Source organism: Nicotiana sylvestris, chromosome 1 (genome assembly GCF_000393655.2).
Source record: "Nicotiana sylvestris chromosome 1, ASM39365v2, whole genome shotgun sequence".
Classification (NCBI taxonomy): domain Eukaryota; kingdom Viridiplantae; phylum Streptophyta; class Magnoliopsida; order Solanales; family Solanaceae; genus Nicotiana; species Nicotiana sylvestris.
Genome location: NC_091057.1, coordinates 133198502 through 133215972, shown reverse-complemented (window position 1 = coordinate 133215972; position 17471 = coordinate 133198502). Strand labels below are relative to the sequence as shown.

Sequence of the window (17471 nt, the reverse complement as noted above, 5' to 3'; positions counted from 1 at the left end):
GAGTTGAAACTTCAAAGACCTTGTAAGCGAATTTCAACATATTATGCTGGATACAAGTTAAACTCCAGTGTATTATGTTGGAATTCACATACAGGATATTTTGAACTCCAATACATTATGATGGAACCTACATGTAAAATAATAGCTAATTTTGTATTAGCAGTTATAAATCAGATTAATTTTGAATATCTCCTGCTACAGTCCGATAGTAAGCCCAGGCAGGTAATACTAAGGAAGGTCCATTTCAGAGAGGGGCTACCTTGGGCTGACGAAACGGTCTGGTCCCATCTCATCAGTTGTCAATCGTTTTGGTTGAAGAATGAAGTACACTTTTAGCCCCTGAATTCTTGACTAATTTTATTTTTGTCCTTGTGATATTCGTTTAGACATATTTAAGCTTCGTTTTAATGAATAGCCACACATTTAATGAATTTTTATATGTTAAACTACGTCACTACTTGTATGTTATGCTAATTTTTTTTTGTTTTATTTCATATTATGAGGGTAGTATAATTGCAAAAAAATCTAAAATAAAATATTTTCTATATAAAAGGATAAAAATACACTTAAATTAATTAAAGATTAAATGTGTTTTACCGTGCATCGCAAGGGCCAAAGGATATAATAAACGATTGTATGTCAATTGCCTTAAAAACAAAAATAATTGAACTTACATTGAAATCTCATTTCACAAAGAACCTTTCAATAAAGAGTAGCATTGTATAGGCAAACTAGGAAAGTTCGTCAATATTCAATAAAAATCTTTTTTTTCCCTGTTCACACAGTTCAATAATTATGTTTCCTTTCACATGTTGAGGAAGAAAAAAAGAAAAACCCAACTAGGGATGCAAACTCTTAGGACCAGTTTGTCCATAAGTTATTTTTTTTCAAAAATGCATTTGTCCATAAAATTTTGTAAGTTTTTGAAAAAATTACAAAATGAGTTTTTCAAAAATTTCAAAACAAACTTTTTCCCTACTCACAAAAATGCAATATTTTTTTAAAGTGAAATGCATGTCCAAACACAATTTCAAAATATTATTTTTCAACTTAACAGGAAATACTACTTTTATAAAAAAATTACAATTTTTATGTCCAAATGCGTACATAGTAGTAACACCAGAATAAGTTGCAAACCTCTTTGTCACTTAGCTGTCCTTTGGAAGCCTTTGTTCTTCAATAACAATAATATAATCCACTTAGCCTATAAATTGGAAATCAAATAAACTAGCTTCCACATTCGCCATTTATTCAACTTATATATGCCCTTTAACCTGTATCGAAACTGTCTAGAGTCACAGGAAACAAGCTTCTCCACAGGGATTGCACTTGATACAGTGCCAACATTTATCTTGTGCCCTCATCAAGCAGCAAAACATGAACAGAAAGAAATAGAAGTTTCTTTCACATGGCATGCCATCCGGACGAATTTGAATGTTATTAAAGGAAAAATGAGAGTAGAAAATAATCTTTAAAAGAAACATCAAGACCTGCGCGAAAAACATTTATGGGATTAGGTCAGATACATTTTACTCTTCCCTTACTGTCGCTCTGATGAACTTGTAAACGTTCGTGTACAATTGCTCCTGGCAGCAGGAATGATAATTCTACCCAAAACCCAGTAATCAATTACAATCTCTAGTCATGACTATCAATATCATCCAAGCGCGAGAGAAAAATGATGGGAGAAAATTGACCAGCCTCGGAATTCAGCTATGATTGTTCAGCAGCTGCTACAAGAGGTTGAAGGGCTTTCATGGGATTCAAGATGACACCATCGATTAGCCCATACTCTTTAGCTTCCTTTGCACTCATGAAAAAATCACGATCTGTGTCCTGGTTAATCTTCTCAAGGCTTTGACCAGTGTGGTAGGCAAGGTACCCATTCAGGTTAGCTTTGTGATGCAACATCTCATTAGCCTGAACACCATGCCAGCATGATTTAGGTCTAACTATCCCATCATTACCAATTTACAAATACTAGAGTTATAATTCAATGAAAGCCATGCATTTATATGTGGTTTAGCGTCTTAGCATGAAAAAAAGAAATGATTTCACATACATATTTCAGTATTATTAACTTATCGAAGAGAAGTTGCACTATTTGAGTTATTGCACAAGAGAGATGGAAATCTGTAAGCTCTGACTAACTTGTGTGCATAAGCTGAAGTTTTGGAAAATTAACTCTCGTCATCGCAAAATTGTCTAAACTAAGATACAACAGCTACTACTATGCCACAATCCCAAGCAAGTTGATTAGCTCTCTCAAAGGATTGGATGGGAATAATCCACAAGGTTTGGGGTTGGTAAAAATTATTGTATTTATATTTCACCACCGCCAACATCGCAAAATTGTCCCACGTGTTATGCATTCTCTAAATGAACAAAGAATTGGATATTTCCTTAGTTTCCATTACAAGTGCACTGTCCAAACGTACTTTTCTATCCTTTTTTATGTAAATAGTTCAAAGGTACTTTTCTTTGAAAGCACACAGTGCAGGCTGATTTTAGTTTTTCAAGGGTCAGAGGTTCTGTCATGGGCAGTTTATAATTGGATCCTGTAACTTATAAACCACCACTTATAATGCATTCTCTAAATAAACATAGAATTGGACATTTTCCATCTATTTTATGTTTTAAGGGGCACTGTTCGGATGGTACTTTTATTTGGCCCCACATTATGCAGAATGTAATTTTTTTAAAGTAAGGAATTGTGATTATAGCATCTTTTTGTATGAGGGATTGGGATTCTGCCATGGGATGAAGCCAGATGTTGTACTCTATATACCAATATTTTTTGATGAAGAAGCAATATTGCAATATTGACTACAAGATGCAAAAATTTTGAACAAACTGTGCCATAAAATAGAGTGATTACCTGTATATCTATATCAGTTTGGCCACCTTGAGCACCACCAAGAGGCTGGTGAATCATTATCCTTGAATTTGGCAAGCTATATCTCTTTCCTTCAAGGTGATAATCACATCAAAGTTGAGAACAAAAACTAGAAGTATAGCATAAAGAAAGTTGTTTTATCCTTGAATCAGCTATTTAATTTACCTTTGGTGCCCGCGCTGAGAAGAAAAGCTCCCATACTGCAATGCCCCAAAACATAAAAATTAGCTACGTAAAGGAAATCTAGTTATTCCATGAAGGGGGAAAAAAAAAAGCTAAGGCAATCACCTTACAGTACCAAAAGTAAAATAGACTCCATAAATTCCATTTGTAACTGAATCTAAGTTTTAATTGAAAAAAAAACCTTGTGAAATAAACTTGTAAATTGTCCGCAACTCACCCATCTATTGATATGAAGGTCAAGGAAATAACCGCATGAAAGGTGGGGTGGATTGTAAAAGCAATTACATCAACCTGGAAATACTATCAGATAACACATCTATTCAAACAAACAAAATAAATTTATATTAGATTAATTTCTCTGAGATTGGATACTTCTTCATTCAAGGGAAGTCCTCAGGAATTTGGGATCAGATGAACTGACACAGTATAGGAAGAGGGCTTACAAGGGGCTAAAAGTGAGAAAAAGGAGGAAGAGAAGGGTAAAGGGAGAGGAAGAAGAGAAAGGAAAAGCAAATCCGATCCCAACATTTTCAAATATTTCCCCTAAATTCCAGGAAAAACTATTTTTGACGAACTTCGGCACCAAAATAGAGGAGTGTGAATACCGATCCAAAAAAAAAAAATTAGAGTGCAAAATACCAAATGAAAGGAGAGGTTGTCAAAAATGCCAATAGCATGATCGGAAGTGGAAAGATACTAATCAGAAATTTAAAAAAAAGAACCTATGCGGGAAAGCTTTGGTGTCCCATCATGGGTTGTGTAAAGGTCATTTTCACAAAATATGCATCACAAGCAACAATGTGCAGTAAGATCATCTTCTAGGAGAAACACAAAGGTATAAGCAACCAAAGAAGTACCTTGCAGCGAGTCCAACACAGACAGTGGAGACATCAGGTCGAATATGCCGCATGGTATCAAATATGGCCATTCCTGAGATATAATAGGTGCACAACAATTGATGAACCATGCATTAAAGTAGACAGTAAAACTGATTATAACAGTCAACACTATGCAATCAAAACTGAAATAACTATGGCAAATTGGCAGCAGAAACAAAGTGAGTTGACTGGAAACACTTGGTTGTACCTGCCGTTACTGATCCTCCTGGAGAGTTGACATACATGACAATGTCCTGCGCAACGAATTAAAGAGCTGCTCAGTTGAATTAAGAGAAAGCCGTGCAAAAAGTAATTAAAATGATGTAATTCAAAAATGTAGGGAAAAAAAGTGGAAGAATTAAAAGCTTCACTGAAAAGGGATGCTACTGCAAAAGTCACACAAGCATATGCCAAAAAAAGAAGCAGAGCTGCATAAGAAAACCATAGAAGCATCCCTTTATTCTTTCTTGTTCAATAAAAAGAAGCTTTTCTTCATTTTAAGCTGATCAAGGGCTAAGCCTCACATGGCATAAGGGCTGTCAGTTACATCAGTTTATAAGATTTAGACCAAGAGAAAGAGATAGAAAGGTGGAATTTCACACGATTTCCCTTAGGCCTCAACTTTCTTCACTCATTACTGGGCCAATGTGGCCTCAGTAGGCTTAGCTCAAGCAAACATGTTAATTGATACCACATGCTGAAAATCCACCATGAAAAAGAGACAAGAAGTTCATAAATTGCTCAAGCAATTAAGCAGTGGACAGATAATATTCGGCAAGAAAATGCGATGGAAGAGCCAAACACAAAAGATGATGTATACTACTGTGTTTTGACGGGATATCAACTCCTCCTATGGTGCTTAAGGCTAGATGTCTTCTATGGTTGTATAGTTGGCATAATTTAGTTCCTAATGACTGTCATATGAAGTTTTTTGATTTTGTCAGCTCTTTAGCTCTTGCTTAGCTCCTTTTTGTTCATAGCTGACTGTTTTTTTAAGTACTCTCTTTTGTACACCTTGCATCTTCTGGATGCCATATATAAAATTCCGCTTACTTTTTCAAAAAAAAAAAAAAGATGATGTATACTACTGAAGGAATGCCTACTGCAGAATCCTCTTTGAATTAAAACATCTAATATTTGAACCAAGAGTATCCCAGGAAAAAGAAATGCAGTCTTGAAAATATACCTTTGTGGGATCAACAGCATCAAGATAAAGAAGCTGAGCAACTATTATATTAGCCATATCATCATCAACTGCTCCACCACATCGTATGATCCTCTACAAGAAGATAATAATAATACAAGAGTTAAAATTTTAGCATATACTTCAAAACTTGGCAGTCAGTGTAAAATTTTCCATAAAAACACAAATCCTTACATATTGGAAGAGCTGGCTGATCACACTCTGAAATCTCTCTTGTACCATCGGAGGTGGTCCTTGAGCTTGGGAATATGTAGGAAAATAAGGTGATGATGGAACTTGCAAATCATCTCTGCAAAACACAATAACAAGGAAAAATCATATGACATAACGGATTTCTGTGGCACATAAGATGACAAAGCAACTAAGTCATTAACAATGAATTCTTAAGATTTATGAAACAAGTCCACGAAACTGAAATTTTCTCTCAATAAATCCTACAAAAATGACCTAAGAGAACATCCTTCAATATATTTTGCTGGAGAACTTACGTGATTCTCCAGTGAAGCAAAAGAAAATAAAGAAAAAAAGTAGTACTTCTTCTGTCTCAATTGATATGAACTCTTTCAATCTTGGGAAATCGCAAATTGTTAGACACCATTCCACTAACAATTTTGATTCCACACAACCTTCCCAAATTTCAAGAATTCAAAATTCACTTCAGTATTCAATTTTTGAACTTTCATGTGACGTTTTTGATATGGAACAAACTTTTCAACCCTCACTTTAGTATTTTCTTCTGCTACTAATATTGAAGTCAAATTGACATCTTAAACAGGAGACAGGCCGGCACACCCATATTTCTTATGCATTGTCTAAACTTGGTTTAGCTAAAATTGAGCATAAACCCAAGATATACAAGTCAAATTGACATCTCCAATAGACAATTTCCTGCTAACAAGGAAAAAAGAACAAAATTTGCAGATTTAACAAGGAATTCCAACAAGACTCAAAAGATTGGGGTTTTAAAGAAGTTTAGAAACCTTATAGACCAAATTCCTGTAGGTGAAGCCTTAGCTGAATCCCACTCAGCTCCGGAATATACGGCTTTCACGGTGCTGTTTCCCCTATTCTTCACCTTCCCAACAGTCTTTAATTTCCTGGGGAATTAGCAAAAAAAAAATCAAAACTTTAAAGGAAAAAATTCAACATTAGCTACATATAAAAGTGAAAATATGCAAACCCATCTGAGTACCTGAAGGGAAGATGTTTAAATGGGAGGGAAACGGGGTGGGCTTGGGGAAGAGTGCAAGATTCAATTGGGTACTTGAATTTTGAGACGGAGGAAGTTGTAGCTATGCAAGAATGTGCCATTTTTCCGGGATTTTTTTTGCTGAGAGAGAGAGAGAAGGGTGTTGATATTTGCTGAGTTTGGAGTAGAGGGGAAGAGTAAAAAGATAGGTTTTTGGGGCAAAGAGTAGTTGAGTGTTGGAGTAAGCAAATAACGAGAACGACGAGCTTGGACGTTGCGGAACAGCGCTCTCAGCGTAACTTAGCACATATCCCATAAACGTACGCCCCTCAACCAAATAGTAATTGGGAAAAATAGAGGTGTTAAAATGAGAAAAATGAAAATTGATAGGCCGGTTTTAAAATTCTGTGCGAATTTAGGGGGTACTTGGGCCATTCTGCCAAAATAAAAAGACTTAACCAGGACTTAGCTCAGGTTCATTGCAAAAGTAATTGGGTCGGTCTTGGCTTGGCTTAACTTAATAGTGTAGCAAAACAATATTAAGCTCAGCTTTCTCAACGTTCAAGCCTAGATAAAGTAGGTATCGAACATAAAAAAAATCTTTGTGGCTATTCTTCATTCGGTTGAGGAGAGATATACTATTAAAGTAGAGGCATATTAGTTGTGGTAGTTACATTAGTTACTGTTGAATTTGTCAAATCTCACATCGGTGGTTTTGCCTTTTGGTAGAGAATATTTCTTTATAAAAGGAGGCCTAATATTTGGGATTTAAACACACCTCTCATTTGCCTTTTTTATCTTCTTAAGACATTTGTATCTTCTCTCTTTAGTATTATTTCACTTGTATTTTTGGAGTGGAATAAAATATTAGTTGTGTCCGAGGAAGTAGGCAAAATTGGCCGAACCTCGTAAATTCTGTTGTTCCTTTTATTGTTGTTTTATTGTCTTATTTATTATTTGGTGGCTGTCATAATTTTTTGGTATAGTAGTTGTGACTCGTTCACACTATATACATTTGGCTTCCGCAACAGTTACATTGTGAGTGTGGGATATTTTAGTCCTTTCACCTGCTCTACACACGTGAATCGTGTAAGCTCATGTGAGTTGAGTTGTATATAACTAACTTACTCATTATGTATTAACATGGCAGTTAATCACATAATGAAAGATTCACTTTCTTCTTCCTCTCTCATTCTCTCATTTTCATTCTAGCTTCTTTCAATCGCATGCAATTGTTTTCCTTGCTAAATCTGTACACAGATTCTATCATGGTATCAAAACAGGAGATTTGAGATTAGATTGACGATTTCAAAATTCCAATTGACGGCCATTTTTGAAGCTTAAGCTGGCGAGTCATGACAAAAATTGGAAATCTGCAAATTGATCACAATCACCCGTTGTTTTTACAACAAACTGACACTCCTGGAATAGCGTTGATAGATATCAAGCTTACAGGACCAGAAAATTACGCCTTATGAAGCAGATCGATGAGAATGGCCTTGTTGGTGAAAAACAAGCAAGGGTTCATCGATGGAACTTGTTTAAAAAGCTCTTATAGAGGAGAATTATGGTATCAATAGGAACGGTGCAATGCTATGTTGCTTTCGGGGATAGGTCGCACTGTATCTACTGAATTGCAGCCAAGCATCATTTACGCATCAGATGCGAGGAAGATATGGAATGAATTTAAGGGACGTTTTAACAAGTCAAACCTTATTAGATTTTATCACTTGTGGACGACAATAGGAACACTGAGGCAATGAACCGACTCTATAACATCCTATTATACTAAGATGAAGGATTTGTGCGATGAAATGAATTTAATGGTGGCAGGAGTAGGATGTGACTGTGAGGAAACCAAGCTTTTTCTAGATCAGTTTAAGAACTTGCATTTGTTGCAATTCCTTGTTGGTTTAAATGAAAGCTACAGTCATGTGAGAAGTGAGATTCTACTTAAAACACCGGTGTTGACTGTGAACAAAGCATATGCATTAGCAGTTCAGGAAAAGAGTCAATGTACACTTAGTGTAGTTAATTTAGACAAGGAGCCTTTAACTATGCTAGCTGGAAGAGGACAAGGTTTCAAAGCAGGAAGGAAACCAGGACTCATATGTGATTACTGTGGCTACAAAGGTCACTTAAAGAAGAATTGTTACAAGATTATAGGCTATCCACAAGACTTTAAAAGCAAGACGAAATATCAAAACTCTGGTGTGAAGGGTTATGCAAATGTGGCAGCTGGAGAAGGAGGGAGCTCTAATACGCCGGGACACTACTTCACAGAGGATCCATACAAACAGCTATTAGGACTCTTGAACAAACCAGATCCCGATACAGGTGACTGTCATACTCTTATGGCAGGTATAACTTCATTGTTATCCAAGACATTTAACTATGATTGGATAATAGATACATGTGCATCACATCAAGTTACACCTTATAAAGAAGTATTAGAAAATATACAAAAGATTGAAAACCAAAATAACAATGGTGTGCAAGTACCTACATGAGGTAAATACCATGTAGCACATACAGAAAATGTAAAGATATTACAGGATTTGATACTAAGGGATGTTCTGCATGTTCCTGACTTTAAATTCAATTTAATATCAATCTCTAAATTGACTAATAAGCTTTCATGTTGTGCTGCATTCTTTCCAGATTTTTGTGTATTTCAGGGTCTTTACAGTGGGAAGGTACTGGGGATTGGTAAAGAGCATAATGGTTTATATCTGCTAAAGAAAGAGCTCAATAAGGAATTCCCAGCTATAATAGGAAGTGTAGTGCAAATGCAGGAAGATTCAGCACTCTGGTACATGAGATTAAGTCATCTTTCAACTGTTATAATGCACCATATTCCTCTATTAAAGAATAAGGTAGATACCAAGTTACAACATAGTTGTGAAATGTGTCTTTTAGCAAAGCAAAATAGACTGCCTTTACAGCTTAGTACTAGTAAAACAAATCAGATTTTTTAACTTGTCCATGTAGATGTTTGGGTCCTCACGGGATATCAACATATGACGAAAAATACTACTTTGTAACTTTAGTGGATGATTTTAGCAGATATACTTGATTATATTTGTTACAGTCTAAGTGTGAAGTAGTTGTTGTGTTGAAGGATTTCTTTACTATGGTGCATAATTAATTTTGTTTGAATGTCAAAAAACTGAGATCAGATAATGGAACTGAGTTCTTCATTTCAAAATGTAATCAGTTGTCGAATTCATTAAGAATTGTGCATCAAAGTAGTTGTCCATACACACCCTAACAAAATGGGGTGGTGGAGAAAACACAGGCATATACTGGAGGTAGCTAGAGCCTTGAAGTTTCAAAGCTCCTTACCAACAGATTCTGGGGAGTCTGTGTAAAAATAACAGTTTACGTGATAAACAAGTGGCCAACTTCTATTCCGTCAGAGCAATCACCCTTTATAAGAAACCAGCTAAGATTGAGCATCTAAAGGTGTCTGGTTGCTTGTGTTTTGTAAGCACTCTACCAAAAAGGAGACAAGTTTGCTCCAAGATTTAGGAGAGCTGTAATGATAGGGTATTCAGAGACTCAGAAGGAATACATATTATATGATTTGGAGAGCAGGACATTCCTAGTAAGCATGGATGTTATATTCAGATAGCAGAATTTCCTTTTAAAGGAATGATCTCAGACTTGGATGACATATTTCCACAAGATCCTCCTTAATGCCTATTGATGAATCATCTAATTCTAACACTTTTCACCGCATTTCTCATGATATCCATGCACCAGCTGGAAGTGACTCTCCAATTACCACACAAACAGAACCACAAAATCAGCCACTTGAAGAATTGCCTATAGACAATGTTAATCATTTATCATCACAAAACCATGAAGAGGCAGATGAACACATCATTCATCCAGATTCTTTAGCTACACATACAGTAGAAAAAGTAGCAGAAATTCCAACTAAAGGAGATGCTATTATTGATATTAGAAAATCAACAAGACACTTTAGACCACCTATATGGTTAAAAGATTATATGACAATAGGGAAGTTCACAGACAACAGTCTATATCCAATCTCACAATGACTGTCATATGCAAACCTCACTGTAGAATATCAGTCTTATTTGAAAACCTTCTCAACATACACTGAACCTGATTCATTTAAGGAGGCTGCTCAAGATAGCAGATGGGTTGAGGCAATGCAGCAGGAGATAAATGTATTAGAAGAAAACAATACATGGAAGTTGGTTGATCTACCACTAGAGAAGCATGTTATTGGATCAAAGTGGGTCTACTAGATAAAGCATAAAGGAAATGGAGAAATAGAAAGGTTTAAGGCCAGATTAGTAGCCAAAGGTTACAACCAAAAGGAGGGTCTAGACTACCATGACTCTTTCTCTCCAGTGGCAAAAATGATAACTGCTAGAACCATTATGAGTATTGCTGCAGCAGAAAGATGGAATTTGCATCAAATGGATGTCAACAATGCCTTCTTACAAGGCGACTTATATGAAGAAGTCTATATGGCCTTACCACAAGGATTTCATAGATATGGGGAAAGAAAGGTTTGCAAGCTGATAAAGCCACTTTATAGATTAAAACAAGAATCAAGATAATGGAATATAAAGCTCACTGATGCCTTGATCACATATGGCTACATAAAGAGTACATTTGATCACTCTCTCTTCAGCAAAAGGCAAGGCTCAGATATGGTCATCATACTGGTCTATATAGATGATTTATTGATTACTGAAAGTAATTCTCAACTAGTCAATGATGCTAAGAAGACATAGCAAAGTCAGCTCAAAGTGAAGGATTTGGGAGAATTAAGATACTTCCTTAGTATTGAGGTCCTCAGTTCACAAAAGGGGATCCTACTGAATCAAAGAAAATATGCGCTTGAGTTGATTTCAGAAGTAGGCTTAAGTGGTTCTAAGCCTGTTTCAACATATCTGGAGTTGAATCAAAAGCTTACCACTATAGAATATGATGCTCATGTAGGGAGAATAGGAGATCTAAAATTTGATGACATCACTGCATATCAGAAGTTGATTGGGAAGCTCTTATATTTAACAATCACACGACCTGACATTAGCTTTGCAGTCCAAACATTAAGTCAATTCAAGCAAAGTCCAAAACAATCTCATATGGATGTAACCTTAAGAGTGGTTAAATACATTGTAGGAGCACCAGATCTAGGAGTACTTTTGCAAGCAAAGCCAATTGACAGTTTTGTAAGCACGTGAATTTTGACCTTCCCCGGGAATTTTTACGTTCTTAAGCTTAAATATCTAATTTAGGACTAGTATAACTATTTTAACTATTTTTACTTTATTTCGTTGCAAAAAAAAAAAAAAAAAAAATCACAAAAAATATATATATAATTCTAGTTTATGTATCTCTCATAAACTTGAAAAATACAAAAATTTGTACTTTATTTTGGTACTTTATATAAATTCGAAAATTATAAAAAATATATAGTTCTATTAATGTTTGCAGTCATTATAATTTTGAAAAGTACAAAAAATATTACTTCATATTTTTGTCTTTATTAAAAAACAAAAAATTACAAAAAAAATAGTTTTATTAATATTCTATAGTCGTTTTAATTTTAGAAAAATACAAAAATATTACTTTATATTTAATCTTTATATAAAAAACGAAAATTACAAAAAATAGTTTTATTAATATTTTGTAGCTATTTTAAATCTTGAAAAAATATTTAAAAAGATATAGTTTTGTTTAAATACTAGTCTTATTTTTGGTAGTTATTTTGCTTACATAGGACTAGTTAAGCAACGTGTTCCTATTTCTCGGGTCCGGGCAAAAGAATAATATTCGGGTTCAAACTACCCGGTTTTAGGCCTAATTTCGGACCTAACCCATAATAAACCGTGTCCAGGACACATGGGGAACCCCACCACGCGTGGGGGACATAAACCTTGAACCCCACCACGCGTGGGGCTCATTTTTCTGGGCAAAACCCAGTACAAAACACGGACAAGGGCCAAAAAGCAGGGGGAAAACGAAAAAAGATTTTGGAAAATTTTAAAAAGCAAAAAACTATTGTTCCTCTTTCTTCTTCAAACGAAGAAAGAAAGGAAACCTACTGGGAAAAAGAGAAAAACCAACGACGCCGGCACCCCCCACGCACCCGCCACCACCATTGTTGTCGTTGCGAGCTCCCTCACGTCTGCAACCAGTCACCTTCCCCGGCTTCTTCTTCCCTACCCCGAAAAAACCAGAAAAACGGACGACCAAAAAACCCTACCTCCCCGCGTCCAAACCCAACACCAAACGAATGCCATAACCACCACCCCCCACGTCCAAAGTCACCATCAACGACGCCCAGCTCCATCACACCCGTCGCAACCCAAAACCAGTCGCGACGCCACTTCCTCACGTCCGAACGACCATCGCTTCCATCCTCCATTAAATCCGGCGAGTACTGCTGCTTCGCCTTCGTCGTCAAACCTTCAGCTCCCAAACACCACCTTCAACCAACCCACCTGCTCGTCGAACCCCCTCCTCCTCACGTCCAGCAAAAACACCAACTCCCTCACCTTCCCCATCGCCCCGACGACCCACTGTTGCTGCCCAGCTCGCAGTCCCCAGTCCAGCATCCAAACGACCCCTTTTGCTTCATATTCGCGTATCAGTCTGTTGCGTCGAAGAACGGAAATACAGCAGCAACCAACATTTCGTGCGTTGGCGGTCTTGGCCGAGGTTTCAGTCTCCATTGAGGTCGTCGTTGTTCGTCGAGGTCCGGAACGTCGAGGTCATTCCGAGTTTTCATTGTTGTACCTCGTTCAGTGAAGTCCAGCTAGAGTCCCGTCGGGGTCTTGTTTCGTTCTAGGATTGTCGAGGTTCGAAGGTTGGTGTTCTTCGTCCCTTGTTTCATTTTGTTCGTTTCGCATGTTATGATTCAAGGCAAATGAGAGTATTTGATATTGATGAATGTCGACAATGAAATTTTGTTGTTTTGTTAAAAAAAAATGTTTATTTTATGGATAGTTACTGCGTGTTTAAAGTGAATGTGAGAATGTATGAGCGGTTTGCGAGTCATCTTGGTTGAATCGTTTTTTTTTATTATTTTTTATTTTACCATGGATATTATTATTTATTAGAATCGTTGTTTTCCTTCAATCTCGAGATGACGTCATCGGTAGAAAATTTTAATTATTTTTAGGCTTGCCTTTAATAAAAATGAGACGAGCCTCGAAAAAACGCACAAGCTGCGGGGCCCTCTAAGTGTATATATTAAATACTTAGATTCCGGGACGGGTCGTTTAGCAAATTTCACGGCCCTCCCCAAAAATAATAATGCGCTAGTTGCTTTAGGCGCGCCTTTAATAATTTAATTTTCTTAAACTCGGGTGCGCATTTCATGCGACCCAAATCCAAATTCTAAAACATCAAATAAAATATGTTTCGGATTGTGGGTGCATTTCATGTGACACAGTCCAAAGATATGTTTTAAGCGATGTTCACATTTCTTAATAATAATAATTAATAAAGCGGTTAAAAGATAAAATTTGCACATGGTTCATAATTGTATTAAAAATCAGATAAATAAGCCGAATATAACAGTTGAGCGACCGTGCTAGAACCACGGAACTCGGGAATGCCTAACACCTTCTCCCGGGTTAACAGAATTCCTTATCCGGATTTCTGGTACGCAGACTGTAATATAGAGTCATTCTTTTCCTCGATTCGGGATTAAAATTGGTGACTTGGGACACCCTAAATCTCCCAAGTGGCGACTCTGAAATAATTAAACCAATCCCGTTTCGATTGTCCTTTAATTGGAAAAAACTCCCCCTGCGCCCCTCGGGCGCGGAAAAAGGAGGTGTGACAGCTCTGGCGACTCTGCTGGGGAACTCTTAACCCAGAACCACTGGTTCAGGGTTAGAAATTCGAGCTTAGATAAATTGTTATATTTGGCTTTATCTGATTTTTTACATGTTTTAAGCCTAATGTGCTAAATGTTGCTTTTACCGCTTTTGATATTATGTGGACTGTATATAAATTGTGCCGAAACCCATCTTCTCTCTGAGTCTTCTAAATCATGAAGAAGGGCGTACTTCGTATGACTTCTTTTCTGTATAGTGTCAAATCCCAATTTAGAACGAGGTTCGGATAAGTTGCTAAGCCGGTGAAGCTTCTGTATTCCCGGTACGCTGCCCCCCCTCGGCTCGAGCTGTCCGCTCGGGTAAGCCAGGTCTAGAACAAACACCCAGGTTCTGAACCTAGTATAACAAAGCCACATGCCGGATCCCTAGTAGGAACGTTTATTTGCATCATGTGCATTTGACTTAGGGGACTCAACACAGGGGTTGGGTCCGTCTAGGACAAGCAACCTGAAAATAATAGACCATCTTATGGCATCCTATGTGCTACATGTTGTATTCAGTCAAGGGCGAATGGGTCATTTGGTCATTTCCAGCATGATGTTATTTTAATCAAAGCATGGGGAACATTTGCGGAATCCAAGAAGCCTTGGAATTCCCTATGTCCCCCACGCTTGCTTTTTGGGAAAACACATGGGGAACATTTGTGGAATCCAAGAAGTCTTGGAATTCCCATATGTCCCCCACGCTTCATATGTTGGAAAAAGCGCATGGGGAACATTTGCGAAATCCAAGATGTCTTGGAAATCCTTATGTTTCCCATGCCACATTTTGAAAATAACAATAAACATAAAAAAAATAAAAATACATATAAAAACAAGGAGTGAAAATTCAAAAGATTTTGTATGTTGTCATTTTCCACAAATTAGAAAATCGTGAAAAGATGAGGAAATGGCAGTGTAGAGATATAACTACTTATTTTTAGGAAGAAAAAGAAAACAAATGTCCAAGTAGTGTCGAAACTCTGCCGAAATTTTGAGAAAATAAAAAAAAATGTGTTAGTTTGCTTTATTAAAAGCAAAGGAAAAAAAAAGGTCGTCGCTCTATTTTGTTTTTCAAAAAAAAAAAAAGGGGAGAAAAGTTATATAGTTTGTCTTGCCATTAAAAAGAAAATGAAAAAGAGTCTTATTTTAAGAAATAAAAAAAAATTGTTTTTTTATTTATTATTATTTGCTTAGGAAAATGCAAAATAAAAAAAACATATAAAAGAAAAAATAAAAGGAGTCTTTCATTATCTGTCGCAAGTATATATATATAATCCAAAAAGTTTTTCTTATTTTCCAAAAAATTTATATATATCTTTATCTGTTGCAAGAACAATTGTCTTGCCAAAAGTTTTTAGAATCCCAATTCTCAAAACAAATAATCCAAAAATATTTTCCCTTATTGACTTCCTTAGAAAGTTTTTTTTCAATTGTTTTAAAAAAAAAAAACTAAATAAACAAAATAAAATAATAATATAAAATAAAAAATCCGAGAATATTTTGATCCTTCTTTCAAAATTGACAGGGAATTCAAAATTCAAAAAAAAAAAAAAACATTTTTAGAGCGTTTCTTTTATTAAAGGTAAAATTCCAAAAAAAATATATTTTTCTTCTTTAGAATAAAAGAAAAAAGCAAATGAAATTCAAAATATATCTTAGAAGTATTTCTTTCAGTCAAAAAAAAAAAAAAGATTAATCAAAAATCCAAAAAATATACTTCATTTCTTCTTTTTAAGTAGTTCTTTTGCCCGAACTACGCGGGTTTGATTCTCACCGGATGTGAGATACGTAGGCAACCCTCATCGGGTCCAACCCCACCTTTTGCTAAAATAGCCAAAAAAAAAACAAATAAATAAAAAAATATATGTCAAATTTTAATTTTGTCATAAAGGAGTCAGGTGACGCTGTTTTATCAAGACATAGCCGAATGTTCCCGAAAGGGACGCCGGAAGGCTGACTTTGCATAAACAGCCACCTTTGGGTCATTTTGAGATATGGACCCACACAGCCTAAAAATCTTCGTCCCCAAGACGTTGAAAGGCTGTGTTTGTAATATTGAGTTTTCTAATTTGAAAAACAATAAAAAAAAAAAGTCATAAAGAAGTCGGGTGATGCTGTTTTGTCATAAATAGCCGAATGTTCCCGAAAGGGACGCCGGAAGGTTGATTTTGTGCAAACAGTCACCTTTTGGGTCGTGTCTGGGAGTTTGGTCCAGTTGACCCACACAGCCTTAAAAAGCTTCGTCCCCGAGACGTCGAAAGGTCGTGTTTGCAACACAAGGGTTTTATCGTAATTTGAAAAAAAAACAAAGAGTAAAACGGTCAGGTGAATGCCGTTTGGATGTTTAGTCAAAAAAAAAATGAAAGAATAAAATAAGCCGAGCCAGCTTCGGCCGCGTCTTAAACCGTTCTTGCCGAAATAGCCTTAGAGTATCTTTCAGTTGTCGAACGGTTATTTTCGTAAAAGAATGGACAAGTTTGTAAAGTGTCAAAATAATCTTCTCCGGCCTCAAAATCATGTGAAATTTGGAAGGGGCCACATTTGCAAAAATAACCGTTTGGTTGCATTTGTCAAACGGAGAAAGGGAGCTGATCATCTGTTTTTGGAGTTTGTAAATCTTTTAATTAGAATATGAGTGTTGTTTGATTTTTTCAGTTATAGGTCATCTTCAAACCTTTGAAACCCGGTATTTTTTTTAACATGAAAATTGAAAAATGTTTATTATTGTTTATCTCTTATTGACCCAAACTACGCGGGTTTGATTCTCACCGGATGTGAGATACGTAGGCAACCCTCATCGGGTCCAACTCCCCTTTCCATTTTACCAATAATGATATACCATAAAGCATATATGTACACACATGTATATAAATACATATACTGTTTGTTTTGTTTTCCAAGATTTTTGTTTAGAGTCAAAATAAAGGTTTCTGTTTTGGCCTAAAAGGTCACCTTAATAAATGTGCAGGATGAGCACAGAGAAAAATGAACCATTCTCGGCCCTCAGCGAGGTCCCCCTACAACTCCACATGTGGTGGAATGATTTGGAAGCCAATAGCAAAGAGGTAGTAGGAAGAATATTGGGAGGTTTTGTAAATTTGTTGGGCGTTAGGCCAAGGACAGATATTCTTGAAGCTCTAATACCATTTTGGGACCCAACCCGCAATGTATTCCGTTTTGTTGACTTTGAACTTTCACCAACACTTGAGGAAGTCGCCGGATATGCGGGATTGAATGAGAGGTTA

At 36.3% G+C, this 17471-nt stretch overlaps 1 protein-coding gene across 1 annotated transcript; it reads right to left on the bottom strand.

Annotated features, from left to right (window-relative positions):
- Nucleotides 1–1491: 1491 nt before the first annotated feature.
- On the bottom strand, nucleotides 1492–6586 carry LOC104232439 (ATP-dependent Clp protease proteolytic subunit 5, chloroplastic-like). Its single transcript, XM_070168060.1, has 9 exons — nucleotides 6354–6586; nucleotides 6142–6258; nucleotides 5336–5450; nucleotides 5144–5236; nucleotides 4166–4211; nucleotides 3937–4009; nucleotides 3062–3096; nucleotides 2879–2967; nucleotides 1492–1920 (listed from the first exon to the last, which is right to left on the bottom strand). Exons 1-9 carry the CDS (start codon nucleotides 6470–6472, stop codon nucleotides 1714–1716), a joined length of 894 nt encoding a protein of 297 aa, XP_070024161.1. The 5' UTR covers nucleotides 6473–6586; the 3' UTR covers nucleotides 1492–1713.
- Between the last annotated feature and the right edge of the window lie 10885 nt (nucleotides 6587–17471).

Excerpts from the sequence above, each read along its gene's own strand:
- LOC104232439 (XM_070168060.1), bottom strand. The coding sequence starts at position 6,472 with ATGGCACATTCTTGCATAGCTACAACTTCCTCCGTCTCAAAATTCAAG. Across the intron at positions 4,010-4,165 it reads AGGAGGATCAGTAACGGCAG|GAATGGCCATATTTGATACC; the intron begins GTACAACCAAGT and ends ATTATATCTCAG. Across the intron at positions 3,097-3,936 it reads TGTGTTGGACTCGCTGCAAG|TATGGGAGCTTTTCTTCTCA; the intron begins GTACTTCTTTGG and ends GGGGCATTGCAG.